General features: G+C 60.5%; 1 protein-coding gene across 1 annotated transcript; it reads right to left on the bottom strand.

Annotated features, from left to right (window-relative positions):
• Positions 1-4,902: 4,902 nt before the first annotated feature.
• PML (PML nuclear body scaffold) lies at positions 4,903-10,616 on the bottom strand. The gene is made up of 6 exons (XM_083871384.1): positions 10,544-10,616; positions 9,197-9,803; positions 7,409-7,989; positions 6,469-6,497; positions 5,822-6,176; positions 4,903-5,427 (listed from the first exon to the last, which is right to left on the bottom strand). The coding sequence occupies exons 1-6, from the start codon at positions 10,572-10,574 to the stop codon at positions 5,336-5,338; spliced, it is 1,695 nt and encodes a 564-aa protein (XP_083727510.1). The 5' UTR covers positions 10,575-10,616; the 3' UTR covers positions 4,903-5,335.
• Between the last annotated feature and the right edge of the window lie 5,873 nt (positions 10,617-16,489).

Genomic DNA, 16,489 nt, shown 5'->3' with positions numbered 1-16,489 from the left:
GGAAGGGCTCTGGGGGCTCCCCCCGTGCCGCGGGGTCCGCCCCACATTGAGGGGAGGGGGCAGGATGGGGACATGGGAATGTCGCTGTCACCCCCCCTGTGGCCGCCCCCAGTGTCCCCCGGTCTGAGCCTGGGCACGGCGGGGCCTCCCGGGGGGACAGACAGAGGGACACGGGGACACACGCGGGGACAGGACTGCCAGAGGGACACAACAGGGACAGGAGGACACCCAGGGGGACACAACAGACACACACGGGGACACGAGGACACCCAGGGGGACACAACAGGGACACCCGGGGGACACGGGGACAGCTCTGCACTCACCGGCGCGCTCCGGGGCTCTGCTCCCAGCTCTTCCCTGTCCTGTTTTTCCCCGGCTCCTTCCCTCTCTTCCTCCTCCTCCTCCTCCTCCTCCTCTCGGCCGGCGGCTCCCGCCTCCCTCAGGGCTTTTCCGCGGGGGCCGGGGCCGCTCGGCTCCGCTCGCTGTGCGGGGGGGACACGGGGACACGGGGACACGTTACCGGCGGTGACAGCCCCGGGGCCCCTCCCGCCGTCACCTCCCCCCGGAGCTCCGGGTCCCGGCTCCGCCCCGGCCCGGCGGGGGGAGAACGCGCCGTGGCCCCGAGTGCCCCCCGGGAACCGGGAACGGCGCGGGGGGAGCGCGGCGGGGCGGGGCGGGGGGATCGCTAGGGCCGCGGTTCGCTCGCGGGTACCGGCATCCCCCATCCCCGGTACCGGCATCCTCCATCCCCGGTACCGGCATCCTCTATCCCCGGTACCGGCATCCCTCAGCTGCGGTACCGGCATCCCTCAGCTGCGGTACCGGCATCCTCCATCCCCGGTACCGGCATCCCTCAGCTGCGGTACCGGCATCCCTAAGGCCCGGTACCGGCATCCTCTATCCCCGGTACCGACATCTCCCCGGCCCGGTACCGGCATCCCCAAGCCCCGGTGCCGGCATCTCCCATCCCCAGCACCAGCATTCTCCATCCCCGGTACCGGCATCTCCCGGCCCGGTCCCCGCGTTCTCCGGGGATGGAGGGTGTCGGTATCCGCAGCTTCCAATCCCGCTCTCCGAATCCTCCTCCATCCCCGCCGCGCTCATCCTCCATCCCCGCTTCCCGAATTCCCAATTCCCGCTTCCCGGTTCCCGAATCCTCCAGCCCTGCTCCTGCATTCTCCATTCCCGAATCCTCAATCCCCTATTCCCGAATCCTCCAGCCCCGCCGCTCTCCTTCCCCCTCCCCTCTCCCCGGATTCCCCCTCCCCTCTCCCCGGATTCTCCATTCCCGCTCCCCGCATCCTCCAGCCCCGGTTCCCGCATCCTCCGCTCCCGGCGTCCCCCTCCGTCTGTCCCCGCCGCTGTCACCCTCCATCCCCGGATTCTCCACTCCCTGTCCCCTCGTGCTCCATCTCCGCAGCCCGGAGTCTCCATTCCCCATTCCCGCTCTCTGCATCCTCCAATCCCGGCTCCTGCATCCCCTATTCCTGAATCCTCCATCCCCGGTTCCCGAATCCTCCATCCCCGGTTTCTGCATCCCCTGTCCCCACCACTGTCATCCTCCATCCCCGATTCCTCCATCCCCTATTCCTGATTCCTCCATTCCCTATTCCCGAATCCTCCAATCCCGGTTCCTGCATCCCCTATTCCTGAATCCTCAATCCCCGATTCCCGCTCCCTGCCTCCTCCATCCCCGTTCCCTCACTCCGGTGTCGCTCCCCGGTGCCCCCGGGCCGGCCGGGCGGCGCTGCGGTCTGGGCAGGGCCGGGCTGTCCCGGCGCTCCGGGCGGGCGGAGCCTCTCCCATCGCCGCTCCCCCGCCCCCGGTCCCGCAGCCCGGACCCCCCGTGCCCCTTTCCCTCCCCGGTGCCCCGGGACGCACCGGCGGCGCTGCGGGCTCAGGGCCGGGCTCTCCGCGGGCTCCGGGCGGGCGGAGCGGGCCCCGGGCAGGGCCATGAGCGGCGGAGGGCCCGGCCCGGCCCCGCTCCGGCCGCAGCCTCCCCGCGCTGCCGCCCGGCCCCGCGCCGGCGCTGCTGTGTCACCGGAGGGGCCGGGCCTGCGCCGGGAAACGGGAATTAAAGGCACCGGGAGCCGGGAATGGAGCGGGAAGGGAGTCACAACAGGATCTCGGGAAACTGAGGCAGCGCTGCGGGCATTCGGTCTGGAGAATCTTCTTTTTCCTGCTTTTTCACCTTCCTCCAAAGATGATGGATGGATGGAGGGATGGATGGATGGATGGAGGGATGGATGGATGGATGGATGGATGGATGGATGGATGGATGGATGGATGGATGGATGGAGGGATGGATGGAGGGATGGATGGATGGATGGAGGGATGGATGGATGGATGGATGGAGGGAGGGATGGATGGAGGGATGGATGGATGGATGGAGGGATGGATGGATGGATGGATGGAGGGATGGATGGATGGAGGGATGGATGGATGGATGGATGGATGGATGGATGGATGGATGGATGGATGGATGTATCCATGGATGGAGGGATGGATGGATGGATGGATGGATGGATGGATGGATGGAGGGATGGATGGATGGATGGATGGATGTATCCATGGATGGAGGGATGGATGGATGGAGGGATGGATGGATGGAGGGATGGATGGATGGATGGATGGATGGATGGATGGATGGATGGATGGAGGGATGGATGGATGGAGGGATGGATGGATGGAGGGATGGATGGATGGAGGGATGGATGGAGGGATGGATGGATGGATGGATGGATGGAGGGATGGATGGATGGATGGATGGATGGAGGGATGGATGGATGGAGGGATGGGGGATGGATGGATGGATGGAGGGATGGATGGATGGATGGATGGAGGGATGGATGGATGGATGGATGGATGGAGGGATGGATGGAGGGATGGATGGATGGATGGATGGAGGGATGGATGGATGGAGGGATGGATGGATGGAGGGATGGGGGATGGATGGATGGATGGAGGGATGGATGGATGGAGGGATGTATTCATGCATCCACAGAGGGCACAGATTCACTTCCATCCCCGCACCAGATTTATCCCATTATTTTCCCAGCCCATTTCCCCCGTCTCCCACTCCCATCCCTTTTCCCAGTGTTTGTTTAGGAATTGATTGATGGGGCTGTGAATTATTGATCACATCCCATCAGGATCATCAATATCATTCCAGCAGAGCCCTAAAAACACCCGGAGAGGCTCCTGCTCCTCACAGAAACAGGATTTTCCTGGCATGGAGGGGAAATTCGGGTCAGTGGGATTTTTGTGGAATTTTTAGTCCCCTTTTCCCAGGATTTGGGGGTTTTGGGAGCTGTTCTGCGTCCTGGAAGTGCCAGCCCCGTTTTATGGGATGGATGAGCTTTGGGGCAGGGAAAAGCTGATCCCGATCCCACAGCCCAGTGAGTCTGGGAATAACGTCCTGGATCCTTTGGGATCAGTCAATGTCACAGTGTCAGTGTCCCCAGTGCCACCAATGTCAGTGTCACAGTGTCAGTGTCCCCAGTGTGTCACCAGTGTTGGTGTCACACCTGACATTGTCACAGTGAGTGTCATCATGTCAGTGTCCCCAGTGTCACAGTGTGTCACAATGTCACCATGTCAGTGCCCCCAGTGTGTCACCGTGTCAGTATCACCATGTCAGTGTCACAGGCCCTGTCCCCAGTGTCACCGTGTCAGTGTCACAGTGTCAGTGCCCCCACTCTTGGGGTCACCAGTGCCAGTGTCACCACTGTGCCACCAGTGTCAATGTCACAGGGTCAGTGTCACTGTGTGAGTGTCACAAGTGTCAGTGCCACCCTGTCAGTGTCCCCAGTGTCCGTGTCCCCAGTGTCACCAGTGTCAGTGTCGCACTGTCCGTGTCCCACTGTCACCAGAGCAGCGCCAGCCCGCGAGCCGTTGTGCGAAGGGGACACCTGGTGGTGGCACTGCCTTGTCACAGCCAGCCCCGCTCGGCGACACCGCCACTGTCACCGGAGGCCACCGCAATGGGACACCCAGTGCCACCACCTCCAGGATATCCTGGGAAAAGGGGTTGGGATGGGGATTTTGGGGTCCCTCCATGTCCCCACATTCAATGTCCCTTTTGGGGACATCGCTGAGGCCGAGGAATTCTGGAGTTCCCAGTTCCAACTGGGAATCCTGGCCAGGATGGGGACAAGGCCAGGTGACACCCCCATACCGGTGTCCTCATGTCCCCAAAATCCTGTAAAAGGCGGGACAAGGGATCCCAATCCTGGCTGGCGGCTTGGGGCTGGATGGGAACAACCTTAGGAGCAAGGAATGGGAATTTAATCCATGAAAACATTCCTGGAGCTGGGGGTGTTCAAAAAAAAAAAAAAAAAAAAAAAAAAAAAAAAGGGATCTGGGATAAAAGCAGAGCTCTCAATCTGGGCAGGGACATTCAAATCCCAGGAATTTAATTCATGGAAAACATTCCTGGAGCTGGCAGTATCCCAAGAATGGGATCTGGGATAAAAGCAGAGCTCTGAATCTGGCCGGGAACACTCAAATCCTGGGAATTTAATCCATGGAAAACATGCCTGGAGCTGGGGGTGTCCCCCTAAAAAACGGGATCTGGGATAAAAGCAGAGCCCTGAATTCATTCCCTGTTCTCCCTCAGGAAATTCCATTTCCCTCTTTCCTGGCAGCCCCGGATTTGTGGGAATGTGGCTGGAAGAGGCTCCTCCACTCATGGAACGTGGGAATTTGACCCCTGGGGTCTCTCCTTGCCATCAGGGATTTCTCCCATCCCTAAAGCCCAGGGGACTGGACAGGTTTTACCCCATAATTCCCAGTTTTCCCTCTGTTTGGGATGGATTGGGAAAAGCGGGATGATGGGAAGAACCAAGGGAGCGGCGGCAGGGCTGGAATTTTATCCCAGAATAGATTTATTGGAGGGAGGCATTAAAAAAAACCAGGATTTTAATCCCTTGTTACAGCATAAAAACAACCCCAATCCCAATCCTAATCCCAATCCTAATCCTAATCCTAATCCCAATCCTAAGGAATTCCCTGCTCCAGGTGCTGATCCCAGAGGGGATCCCACCCTTGGGATCATCTCCCCACCTTTGGGTGGGCTCAGGATGGGACCTGCCAGCACAGATCCCAAATCCCATCCCAAATTTTCTTTCAGGATCAACCTGGCCGGGATTTAAGAGGAGGAATTCCATTCCCAGGAAACCCCACAGGGGAGATCCCAGCAGATCCAGCAGGATTTGGGGCCACTCCAGAACACCGGGATCTCAGTCCAGGAAAAAATTTGGGATTGGCCAAGAAGGGCAAACCCCAAGGGGAAGTCTGGGAATTTCGGGATGAGGCCGGATGATCCCATGGGGCATCAGCAGGGGGGTGGCTCCGGTGTCACTGTCACCACCACGGTGTCGGTGTCCTCGTCACTGTCGTCCGAGCTGATGACGATGCTGCCGCCCTCTGCAAGGGAAATCCCAGAATTCCAGATCCCACGGGATCAACATTCCCGAGGTCTGCACCAGGAACCAACCAGAGCTGGGGGGAAACCCCTGGAATGGTGGGGACTCTGTGGATCCTGAATCCCTTGGACCTCTCACCCCATGAATCCTGAACTCCATGGGATCCCTCATCCCATGGATTCTTCATCCCATGGATCCCTTACCCCATGGATCCTTCACATGGATCCTTCATCCCATGGATCCTGAGTTCCATGGATCCTTCACTCTATGGATCCCTCACCCATGGATCCCTCATCCCACAGATCTGGACCATCCACATCCCAGGCAGGGCAGGGAAGATCCCACGGGGTGGGGACAAAGGGGACCCCAGGGCCGGTGACATTCCCGGTGCCCACCTGTGTCCCTGGCGCAGTTGTGCCGTGACGTGGAGGGGCCGGGCTCCCTCTGGAATTCCCAGTGGGATTTGGGGTGGCTGGGACCTGCCTCCTGGTCACATTCCAGCTTCAGCATCTTGGCAGACATCTGGCTGCCCTTCTCCATGCAGGGAAAGGGCCGCTTGGACTGGGACAGCGGGACAGGCTGGAAAAGTGGGATTGGGATCAGGATCGGGATCGGAATCGGGATCGGGATTGGGAACACCCCGGATCCCACTGGATCCTGCATGGAGGGGATGGGCCTCACTTGGTCCATGTGGATCTCCTTGAGGCCATGGGAGACACTCTGGATTTTGGGATGGAATGGATCCTCTTCCTGCAGGAAGAGTGCGGAGTTAGGAGGGACTTGGATCCCAGCAGGAGCACCCTCGGGAATGGGGAAACTGAGGCAGGGAGGATTTGGGGTAGGGCTGAGGGCTGCTCCCTCGGTTGGTGCCACCGTCATGGAATTCCCCGTGGGAAAGCAGGGATGGAGCAGTGGGATGGGGCAGGACTGCGCCCGGTGGGATGTGGGAAGTCATGGGGGAGGAAAAAACAGGAATGCCGGGATGGGGAGGGAAAGGAGAGGGCCGGGTTTAGGATGGGGCAGGAGCACCCCGATGTCTCACCAGGTTGTTCTCCAGGGCCACCTCGACATCTGGGACAGAGAAAACCAGGATGAGATCCTGAGCTGGAGCCTCCGGAGCTGGGAAAATCCCACCCGGCAGCTCTGATCCCCTTCCCTGGGGATTGGGAGTTTCCAGGAAACTAGGAATGAGCATTCCCAGAGACTGTGGGACTGGGGGGACACCCAGAAGAGGCTCCACAAAAAACATGGAGCAAAGCCCAGCTCCAGGGGGATAATGAGCGGGAGGAAGGGGAGGAGAAGGGGAAAAGGGAAGGAGGATGAGGAAGAGAAGGAGGAAAAGGAGAAGGAGAAGGAGAAGGAGAAGGAGAAGGAGGAGGAGGAGAAGGAGGAGAAGGAGGAGAAGGAGGAGAAGGAGGAGAAGGAGGAGAAGGAGGAGAAGGAGGAGAAGGAGGAGAAGGAGGAGAAGGAGGAGAAGGAGGAGAAGGAGGAGAAGGAGGAGAAGGAGGACAGTAGAAGTTCTGGATGTCCCACCATCCAAAGTGCCCAGGCCCAGCCGGGAATACTGCCCAGCCCCTGCTGCTCCAGCACTGCCCCTGTTGCAGCTGGATGAGCCCCAAGGTCCCATCCCATGGATCCCATGGATCCCATCTCCCACATCCCACATCCTATCCCATGGATCCCATCCCATCCCATCTCCCACATCCCATGCCATCCCATATCTCATATCCCAACCCATCCCATGGATCCCCTGGATTCCATCCCATGGACCCCATCTCCCATATCCCACATCCTATCCCATGGATCCCATCCCACGGATCCCATCTGATCCCATCCCATCTCCCACATCCCATCCCATGGATCCCATCCCACCTCATCCCATATCCCACGGATCCCATCTCCCATATGGCGTCTCCCATCTCACCGCAGGGATCCCACCCCCCATGGATCCCATGGATCGCGGCTCCCCCACCCCTGCTCACCCGCCCTGCCGGTGACCCTCTCCACCAGGGCCCTGAGGCGCGCCCGGCACAGGGCGAAGTGCGGCGGCTCCCGCAGCTCGGGGGGCTGAGGCGGCCGCAGGCGCTGCAGCTGCAGCAGCGCCGCCCTGACGAAGGGCTGCATGTCCATCAGCTCCTGCTCGCCGCCGTACCGGCCCAGCCGCTCCACCAGCCTCTCGGCCGCCTCCAGGCGCAGCAGCGAGCCCTCGGCGCCGCGCAGCTCCTCGGCCAGCCCGCTCCGCCCGGGCTCGGGCCGCGCCTCCAGCAGCGCCTGCAGCTCCTCTGCCTCCCGGCGCAGCAGCTCCTGCAGCCGCTCGCAGCTGGCCTGGACGCGCTCCCGCAGCCGCTCCCGCCGCTCCTCCCGCCGCGCCGCCTCGCCCCGCAGCCGCGCCAGGGCCGCCTCGAAGGCGCCGCGGAGCCGCCGCAGGTCCCGGCGCAGGGCGCGCAGCTCGTCCTGCCGCCGCTGGCTCTCGGCGCGCAGGTCGCGGAAGGACGGGGCGTGGGCCGTGTCCAGCAGCGCGCACGGACAGCACAGGGCGCGCTCGCAGCGCGGGCAGTAAATGCTGCACGGAGGGGACACGCGGGGACATCAGACACGGGCGGGGACGGGGACGCGGCGGGGTGGGACACCCTGGGAGCGGCTACAGGGGAAACGGGATTGGGCCCCAGGAGGGGTGGGATGGACAGGGTCAGCCATGGACAGGGGTCAGGGAGGGACAGGGATGGACAGGGATCACTGAGGGACAGGGGTCACCATGGACAGGGATCACTGAGGGACAGGGGTCACCATGGACAGGGGTCAGGGATGGACAGGGGTCACCGTGGACAGGGGTCACTGAGGGACAGGGGTCACCATGGACAGGGGTCAGGGACGGACAGGGGTCACCATGGACAGGGGTCACCATGGACAGGGGTCACTGAGGGACAGGGGTCACCATGGACAGGGGTCACTGAGGGACAGGGGTCACTGAGGGACAGGGGTCAGGGATGGACAGGGGTCAGGGACGGACAGGGGTCACCATGGACAGGGGTCACCATGGACAGGGGTCAGGGACGGACAGGGGTCACCATGGACAGGGGTCACCATGGACAGGGGTCACTGAGGGACAGGGGTCACCATGGACAGGGGTCACCATGGACAGGGGTCAGGGATGGACAGGAGTCACCATGGACAGAGGACAGGATTTGGCTTGGGGACAGGACAAGATTTAGAGATGGGATGAGATCTGGGGACAGGGGGGAGATTTGGGAGCGGGGTGAGATTTGGGTATAGGATGAGGTTTGGGCTCCTCCTGCTCCTGCCCATTCCAGGCTGGAGCATCACTCCCCTACACCCTGGAGCCTGGTGGGATTTGGGGACAGGATGAGCTTTGGGGACAGGATGAGATTTAGGGATGGAATGAGATTTGGGGACAGTGTGAGATTTGGGGACAATGAGATTTGGGCACAGGACAAAGTTTGGGGACAGGACAAGTTTTGAGGACAGTGTTTGATTTGGGGACAGTGTGAGATCTGGGAACAGGACGAGGTTTGAGGACAGTGTGAGATTTGGGAACAGGAGGAGATTTGGGAACACAATGAGGTTTGAGGACAGTGTGAGATTTGGGGACATTGTGAGATTTGGGGACAGTGTGAGATTTGGGGACAGGACAAAGCTTAGGGATGGGATGAGATTTGGGGACAATGTGAGGTTCAGGAACAGGACGAGGTCTGGGGACAGGACGAGGTTTGGGGACACTGTGACAGTGGGTCCCCCCCCGGCGCTCCCACCTGCAGACGCGGCTCTCCCCGGGGTGGCTGGCGCTGGAGCAGAAGAGGCTGCAGGAGGTTTTGGTGTCCTCCAGGAACTGCTGCACGGAGCCGGCCCGGAGCTCCTCCACCCTGCGGAACCGGTGCTCCTTCTTCTTGTGCCACCACTGGTGCTCCTCGAAGCAGCGGGCGCAGAAGAACTCCTCGCAGTCCGAGCACCACACCAGCGCGGCCCCGGCGCGGCAGCGGCTGCAGGCGGGCCCGCGGGAGCTGCGGATCTCCCGCCACACCTGCAGGCGGCCGCGCAGGTTGGAGAAGAGCAGGTTGTCCACGGCCGGGGAGCCCGCGGCCGCCCGGCACAGCGGGCACTGCTTGGTGTCGCTGAGGCAGGCGGGGCACAGCGTGTGCAGGCAGCTCAGCAGCCGCGGGTGCGCGCAGTCCTGCCCGCAGCCCTCGCACAGCAGGAACTGGAAATCCTCATCGGCCTCCTCGTCCTCCCCTTCCTCCGCGGGCTGGCCCTGCGCCGGGGGGGTGTCCGCGGAGGGGCCCGGCTCGGGGGGGGCCTCGCTTCCCTCCCCGGGCCCGTCCCCCGTTCTGTCCACGGTTCTGTCCCCGGTCCCGTCTCCATCTGTGGAGATGCGCAGGGAAATTCTCCCGTGGGGTGGGAGCTGTGCCTCGGGCCCCATAAATCCCGCTCAGGGTTCTGTTCTCCTCCCGAGGGACCCCGGCGGGTTCCTCCTCCCCGCCCTCCCGAGCTCTCCCCGCAGTTCGGGATTCCCAAACCGCCCGCGCCCACGGGGAAACGAAAGCGAAACTGTTCTCGGAGCCGCCACCGCCCCTCGGACACCCGGGCAGCCACCCCAAAACCGCCCCGGCCCCGGCCCCAAAACCGCCCCGGCCCCGGCCCCAAAACCGCCCCGGCCCCGGCCCCAAAACCGCCCCGGCACCGGCCCCAAAACCGCCCCGGCACCGGCCCCAAAACCGCCCCGACAGCGCTGTCCCCAGCACCAGCCCTGTCCCCAAAGGTGTCCCCAAAGGTGTCCCCAAAGTGTCCCCAAAGTGCCCCCAAAGGTGTTCCCAAAAGTGTCCCCAAAGTGTCCCCAAAGGTGTCCCCAAAGTGCCCCCAAAGGTGTCCCCAAAGTGCCCCCAAAGGTGTCCCCTGGCCACTCCTCACCCCCCGCTCGGCAGCGCGGACAGATCCCCCACCGCCCCACAATAACTATTTGGGGGAGTCAAAGAAAGCCGGGCCCCCCTCCCCGCCCCACAGTGACCCCGCACCCCAAAAGCTGCCCCGCCCCCTGTCCCCGAGCCGGAGCGGCGGGCGGGTCCCCGGGGGCTCGGGCCGTGTCCCCGTGTCCCCCCCGGTACCTGGCGGGGGCTGCGCGGGGGGCCCGGGCATGGGGGCGGCGGGAGCGGAGCGGGCGGCCTGGAACGGGAACGGCAGCGGAACCGCACACGGGGGAGGAGCGGGGCGGGACCGGGAGCGACGGGGGACGGACACAGGGACGGACAGAGGGACGGACAGAGGGAAGGGAGGGACGGAGGTCAGACCGGGAGCTGTGGGGGGGCGCCGGGGCAATCCGGGGGTGCGGGGACCGGGGATGTGAGACAGGGATGGGGGACCGGGGATGTGAGACAGGGATGGGGAGGAGGGACAGGGATGGGAATCCTGGTACCAGGATGAGGGTTCTGGCCCCGGAATGGAGATTCGGGTACCGGGGTGGGGACAGGGATGGGCAGTCCCGGTACCGGGGTGGGGATGGGGATGGGGCAGTCCCGGTACCGGGGTGGGGACAGGGATGGGGCAGTCCCGGTACCGGGGTGGGGATGGGGATGGGGCAGTCCCGGTACCGGGATGGGGACAGGGATGGGGGAATGCCGGTACCGGGGTGGGGATGGGGATGGGCAGTCCCGGTACCGGGGTGGGGACGGGGATGGGCAGTCCCGGTACCGGGGTGGGGACGGGGATGGGCAGTCCCGGTACCGGGGTGGGGACGGGGATGGGCAATCCCGGTACCGGGGTGGGGATGGGGATGGGCAGTCCCGGTACCGGGGTGGGGACGGGGATGGGCAGTCCCGGTACCGGGGTGGGGACAGGGATGGGGCAGTCCCGGTACCGGGGTGGGGACGGGGATGGGGGAATGCCGGTACCGGGGTGGGGACAGGGATGGGGCAGTCCCGGTACCGGGGTGGGGATGGGGATGGGCAGTCCCGGTACCGGGGTGGGGACAGGGATGGGGCAGTCCCGGTACCGGGGTGGGGACAGGGATGGGGCAGTCCCGGTACCGGGGTGGGGATGGGGATGGGCAGTCCCGGTACCGGGTGGGGACGGGGATGGGCAATCCCGGTACCGGGGTGGGGACAGGGATGGGCAGTCCCGGTACCGGGGTGGGGATGGGGATGGGCAGTCCCGGTACCGGGATGGGGACAGGGATGGGGCAGTCCCGGTACCGGGGTGGGGACAGGGATGGGGCAGTCCCGGTACCGGGGTGGGGACAGGGATGGGGCAGTCCCGGTACCGGGGTGGGGTTCTGGCCCCGGGAAGGCGCTGCCGGTGCCGCGGGGCGGTTCCGCAGGCCGAGCCCTCCCGCCCTGCCGGGCCGGGCTGTCCCCATTGTCCCCGCCCACCCCGGGGGGACATTCCCGGCCCCATTCCCACCCCAATCCCGACCCTATTCCCTCCCGCCCGCCCGGGGCCGCGGAGGCCGCGCGGGGCGGGGACTGTGGGGACAAACCCCTTTTCCCAATCCGTGGTGGGGCTGCCGTCCCCCGGATCCCAGGGCCGCATTCCCGGGGTGCCCGGGATGGGGACCCGCTCACCGGGGCCGGGCCGGGCCGGGATGGGGATGGGGATGGGGATGGCTCCGGAGCCTCCGTCACATGACACAGGCACGACCAGGAAGCGCCGCCGCCGCTCCTTCCTGTCCCCGGCCCCGCTCCGGCCACAGCGACACCGCTCCCCGAGGGCCGCGGGGATCCCGGGCTCCCGGCCCGCCGGGAATTGTCCCCGGGATTGTCACCTGGGGGGATGGCACCCCGCGGATTGTCACCTGGGGGGATGGCACCCCGGGGATTGTCACCTGGGGGGGATGGCACCCGGGGATTGTCACCTGGGGGGCAGCGGGGGTGGCACCCCGGGGATTGTCACCTGGGGGGCAGCAGGGATGTCCCCGCCCCGCCGGTGTCCCCCGGGGGTGACAGGGACAGTGGTGGCCGCGGTGGGGAGCGGGAGCAGCGGGCGGGATCTGGGGACAGGACATTTGGGGACAGGAGGGGATTCGGGGACAGGAGGAGGTTTGGGGACAGGGATTAGGGGACAGGAGATCTGTGGACAGGACAAGGCTTGGGGACACGATGGGATCTGGGGACGGGATAAGATGTGGGGCCAGGATTGGGCTTGGGACAGGACGAGATCTGGGGACAGGAGGAGGTTTGGGGACAGGGATGAGATCTGGAGAGAGGAGATTTGGGACAGGGGATTTGGGGCCAGGAGGAGGTTTGGGGACACGACAAGATCTGGGGACAGTTGAAACCAGAGAGTGGGACAAGGATTGGGAGCAGGAAGAGATTTGGGGACAGGATTTGGGGCCGGGAGATCTGGGAACAGGACGAGATCTGGGGACACGATGGGATCTGGGGACGGGATGAGATTTGGGGCCAGGATCGGGTTTGGGACGGGACGAGATTTGGGGCCAGGGATGAGGTCTGGGGACAGGAGCAGATTTGGGGACAGAGATCTGGGGCAGGACGAGGCTTGGGGACAGGGATGGGATTTGGGGACAAGATGAAGTTCAGGAGTGGGATAAAACCTAGGGACACAATGGGATTTACAATGGGATTTGGGGCCAGGATTTGGGATTTGGGGCCAGGATTTGGGATTTGAGGATGGGATTTGGGATTATCCTGCCTCTCCTGGGTCAGATTTCCCAGGAATTGCTGCTCCCACCCCTCTGCAAAAAGTGGGAAAATCAGATTTTCACTGTAAAAATTCCGGGATTTTCCTTGTTGCTTCTGCCACATCCAAGGGGAAATTGGGATTTGGGGCTGGAGCAGCTGCTCCCAGTGGAAATTAATGAATTAAATTAGCAAATAAATAATTATCAATTAATTGGTGAATGAATGACTTTATTTATTTGTTTGCTCCTGGGAGAATCCCGGTGGTGCTTCCCGGAAAATTCCAATGGAAAACAGAAAAAAGAGGAATTAAAAAAAAAAAAAAAACCAAAACAAAAAAACACCCTAAAACATTTTATTAATGCTCAGCCCAGGTGTCCCCAATCCCTGAATCCATAAAAAACCCTGGAATTTCCCCCAGAATTCCCCAAAAACCTTTTCCACCCCCACAGAATCCCAGGATTTGGGGATGGGAGTGGGAAACCCCCAAATTCCATAAAATAACAATGTATTAAAAAAAAAAAAAAAAAAAAAGCAGGAAAAGGGAATTTCAGAGCCGCTTTTGGGAAAGGAATTCCAAGCACAGCAATCCCAAGGATTGTTTATCCTGGTGGGTTCCAACAATTCCAAACAATCCTTGGAGCCAGGAACAGAATTCCCTGTTGGGAATTGCAATTCCTGGGGGTGGAATTCCGGCCTCTCTCTTGTTCCAAGCTGGATTTTTTTTTTTTTCCCAGAAAAACGGCCCTGGGTTTGATCCCATTCCTAAATCCATGGGGAAAATTGGAGCTTGGGAAGAGCTGTTCTCCTCTTCTCAGAGGTTTTCCAGGGGAAAATTCCTGGAGGGGGATCCTGAATCCAGAGGTTTCCTGGGATTCCTGTGGGTGTGGAATTCCCAGGATCAGGGAGCTCCAGAGCCAGGAAAAATTGGGAATCTCTTCCAGCCTGATCCCTGGTTTTTCATGGGAGGAGTTGGGCTTTGCTCCCCTTGGATTTGGAATTCCTGGCCATGGAAAACTGGGAATTCCACGGGCTGGGCTGGGATAACTCAGCTGGAATTCCTCAGGATGAGACTCCAAAGGGGATTTGGAGTGATCCGAATCCTTGGATTGGGGAAAGAATTCCTGAATCCCTTCTCAGGCCCCAAATCCTCCTGGATTCAGGATTGGTTTTGGGATCATCCCTTGGTTTTCCCGGGATCCAGAGAGATTTTGAACTTCAAAACTTGGGAAGAGCCCAAATACCAACCCTGGAGCTGGGAAAACCTCAGGAAAATCCCAAAGAAATCTGGGATGAAGGAAAACCCTTGGAATTCTCAGAGCTCCCAGCCCGTTCCAGCAGCTCCCAGAGTTCTCTGGGATTAAAACTCGGTTTTTAGGGAAAATGGGATGGAAAAAAAAGCCTGGGTTTGGTCCTTTTCCAGCTCCCTGGGAAATCCCAAAAAATTCTGCTTCCTCTTTTTTCCCGGGAGAGCAGAAAATCCCCTTTTCCCTGCAAAAACCCCCCACCCACATTCCCAGAGTTTTTCCCTCTGGAATTCGCTCTCCCCGTGGGATCCATCCTGCAGGGATTATTTTTTCCCCCCGAAATCCCGAAGGAATCCCGGAGTTTCCTGAGATGAGGAGAGGCCTTGAATCCAAGGATTCTCCCCCTGGGCCGCGGAATTCCCTGAATTCCCGATATCTCCCTGACGCAGGAGCTGAACCTCTGGAATTCCGGGAATTTCCACTTGGCCCTCGCTGCTTCCAAAGTATTTTAAACACAGAGGGGAGGAAAAAAAAAAAAAAAAAAAAAAAGCAACACAAAAACCGGGATTGGGGGATTTTGGGATGAGCGGAAAACTCCTGGAAGCAGCGGAGGGGTTGATGCTGATCCATAAAATTTTTTGGGAATGCTGGGTCAGTGCCAGATCCAACCCCACCCCGGGAATTCCTTTGGGATCGACGCCTCCAAATTTTCCTGTTCCTTTTGTTTTCCCAGAGTTTTCCAGCTGAAAAACAAACCCCAAATCCTGGGGGGGATTTTTCCAGGTTTTCCCAAAAAGGAGGAGAGAAAATTTTGGGATTTGGGGATGAAAACCTGGAGGGAGGAGGGACGGAGGGACAAAAATTCCATAAAAACCCAGGACTGGGATAACAAAGGTCACGAAACAGCCCCAGAGAAAATGAGGAAAATTGGGAATGAGCCTGAAAAGTCCGTGGGATTCATTCCAGAGGAGTTTTCCCTGCTTTCCCCGGCCCCTCTTCCTTGGATTCCATGGAATAGGAAGAGCCGGGAGGGGAAAAAAAGCTGGAATTTGGCTCCAAGTGCTGGAATTTGGGGGGGTCTCAGTCATTTCCCATGAGCCAAACCCAAATCCCACTTTTTGAGGGAGATAGAACCTGGGGAAAGCAAGCTCCGGGATTTTCCCTGGAATTCGGGATCCCGGGGAAAAGAGGACTTTTGGGATGGAGGGGGAGGGGGAACCCAGATTGTGTCCCGAAAAATTCGGGATTTTTGCATCCAGAGGGGTTTGGATCACCGGGAATGACGGAAACCCCAAAATTCCAACCCTGGAGCCAAAATTCCTTCAGGTTTTTTGGGATTGAACGTGGGATCCCCTTCTTTCCTTCCCTCCCCAAATTCCTCATCCAAGGGGAAAACAGCGCTCCGGGGGGTGCCGGGATTATCCCTGGGATTGGGGAGAATGAAGGAATTTGGGCTGGAATTTTGGGGCCTCCAAACCCAAATCCCATTTTTTGGGGGGGATAGAAAGCAGCTTCCCCTTCCCCTCCCAAAAATCGTCGTTCAAGGCTCCTCTTTTCCCAGGATCCCGAATTCCAAATCCTGGAGCGCTGTCTTGCCCATGTTCTCTTGCCCAGAGGAATAAAAAAAAGAAAAAAAGAAAATTAAAAAAAAAAAAAAAAAAAAAAAAAAAAAAAAAAAAAAAAAAAAAAAAAGGGAGATTTGGGGTTTGGATCATCGGGAATGACGGAGATCCCAAAATTCCAGCCCAAATTCCTCATTTCCCCAATCCCAGGGATAATCCCGACACCCCTGGAACGCTGTTTTCCACTTCGAGAGGAATTTTTTTGGGGAAAGAAGGGGATCGCACGTTCTATCAAAAAAAAAAAAAAAAAAAAAAAGTCATTTTGGCTCCGACCTCGCTGCCGGGGTCGGCATTTTGGGATCTCCGTCATTCCCGATGATCCGACCCCATCAGGACGCGCAATTTTTTTTTTTTTTTTTTTGGGGGGGGGGGGATAAAACGTGACTTCCCCCTCCATCCCAAACTCCTGAGCCGGGGCCTCGGGGTTATCCCGCGCTGGGCAAAGCGGAGCCTTGGCCGGGCCTTTATCAGCCCGGAGCCCAAACAATCCCCCGCCCGCGGCCCCGCCGGGATAAACAGTCCCCAAACCCCTCGGGACCGCTCGGGCCGGC

This window comes from Zosterops lateralis, assembly GCF_965231275.1.
Source record: "Zosterops lateralis genome assembly, chromosome: 13".
NCBI classification, from domain to species: Eukaryota; Metazoa; Chordata; class Aves; order Passeriformes; family Zosteropidae; genus Zosterops; species Zosterops lateralis.
This window is presented reverse-complemented; position numbering and strand designations above follow the sequence as displayed.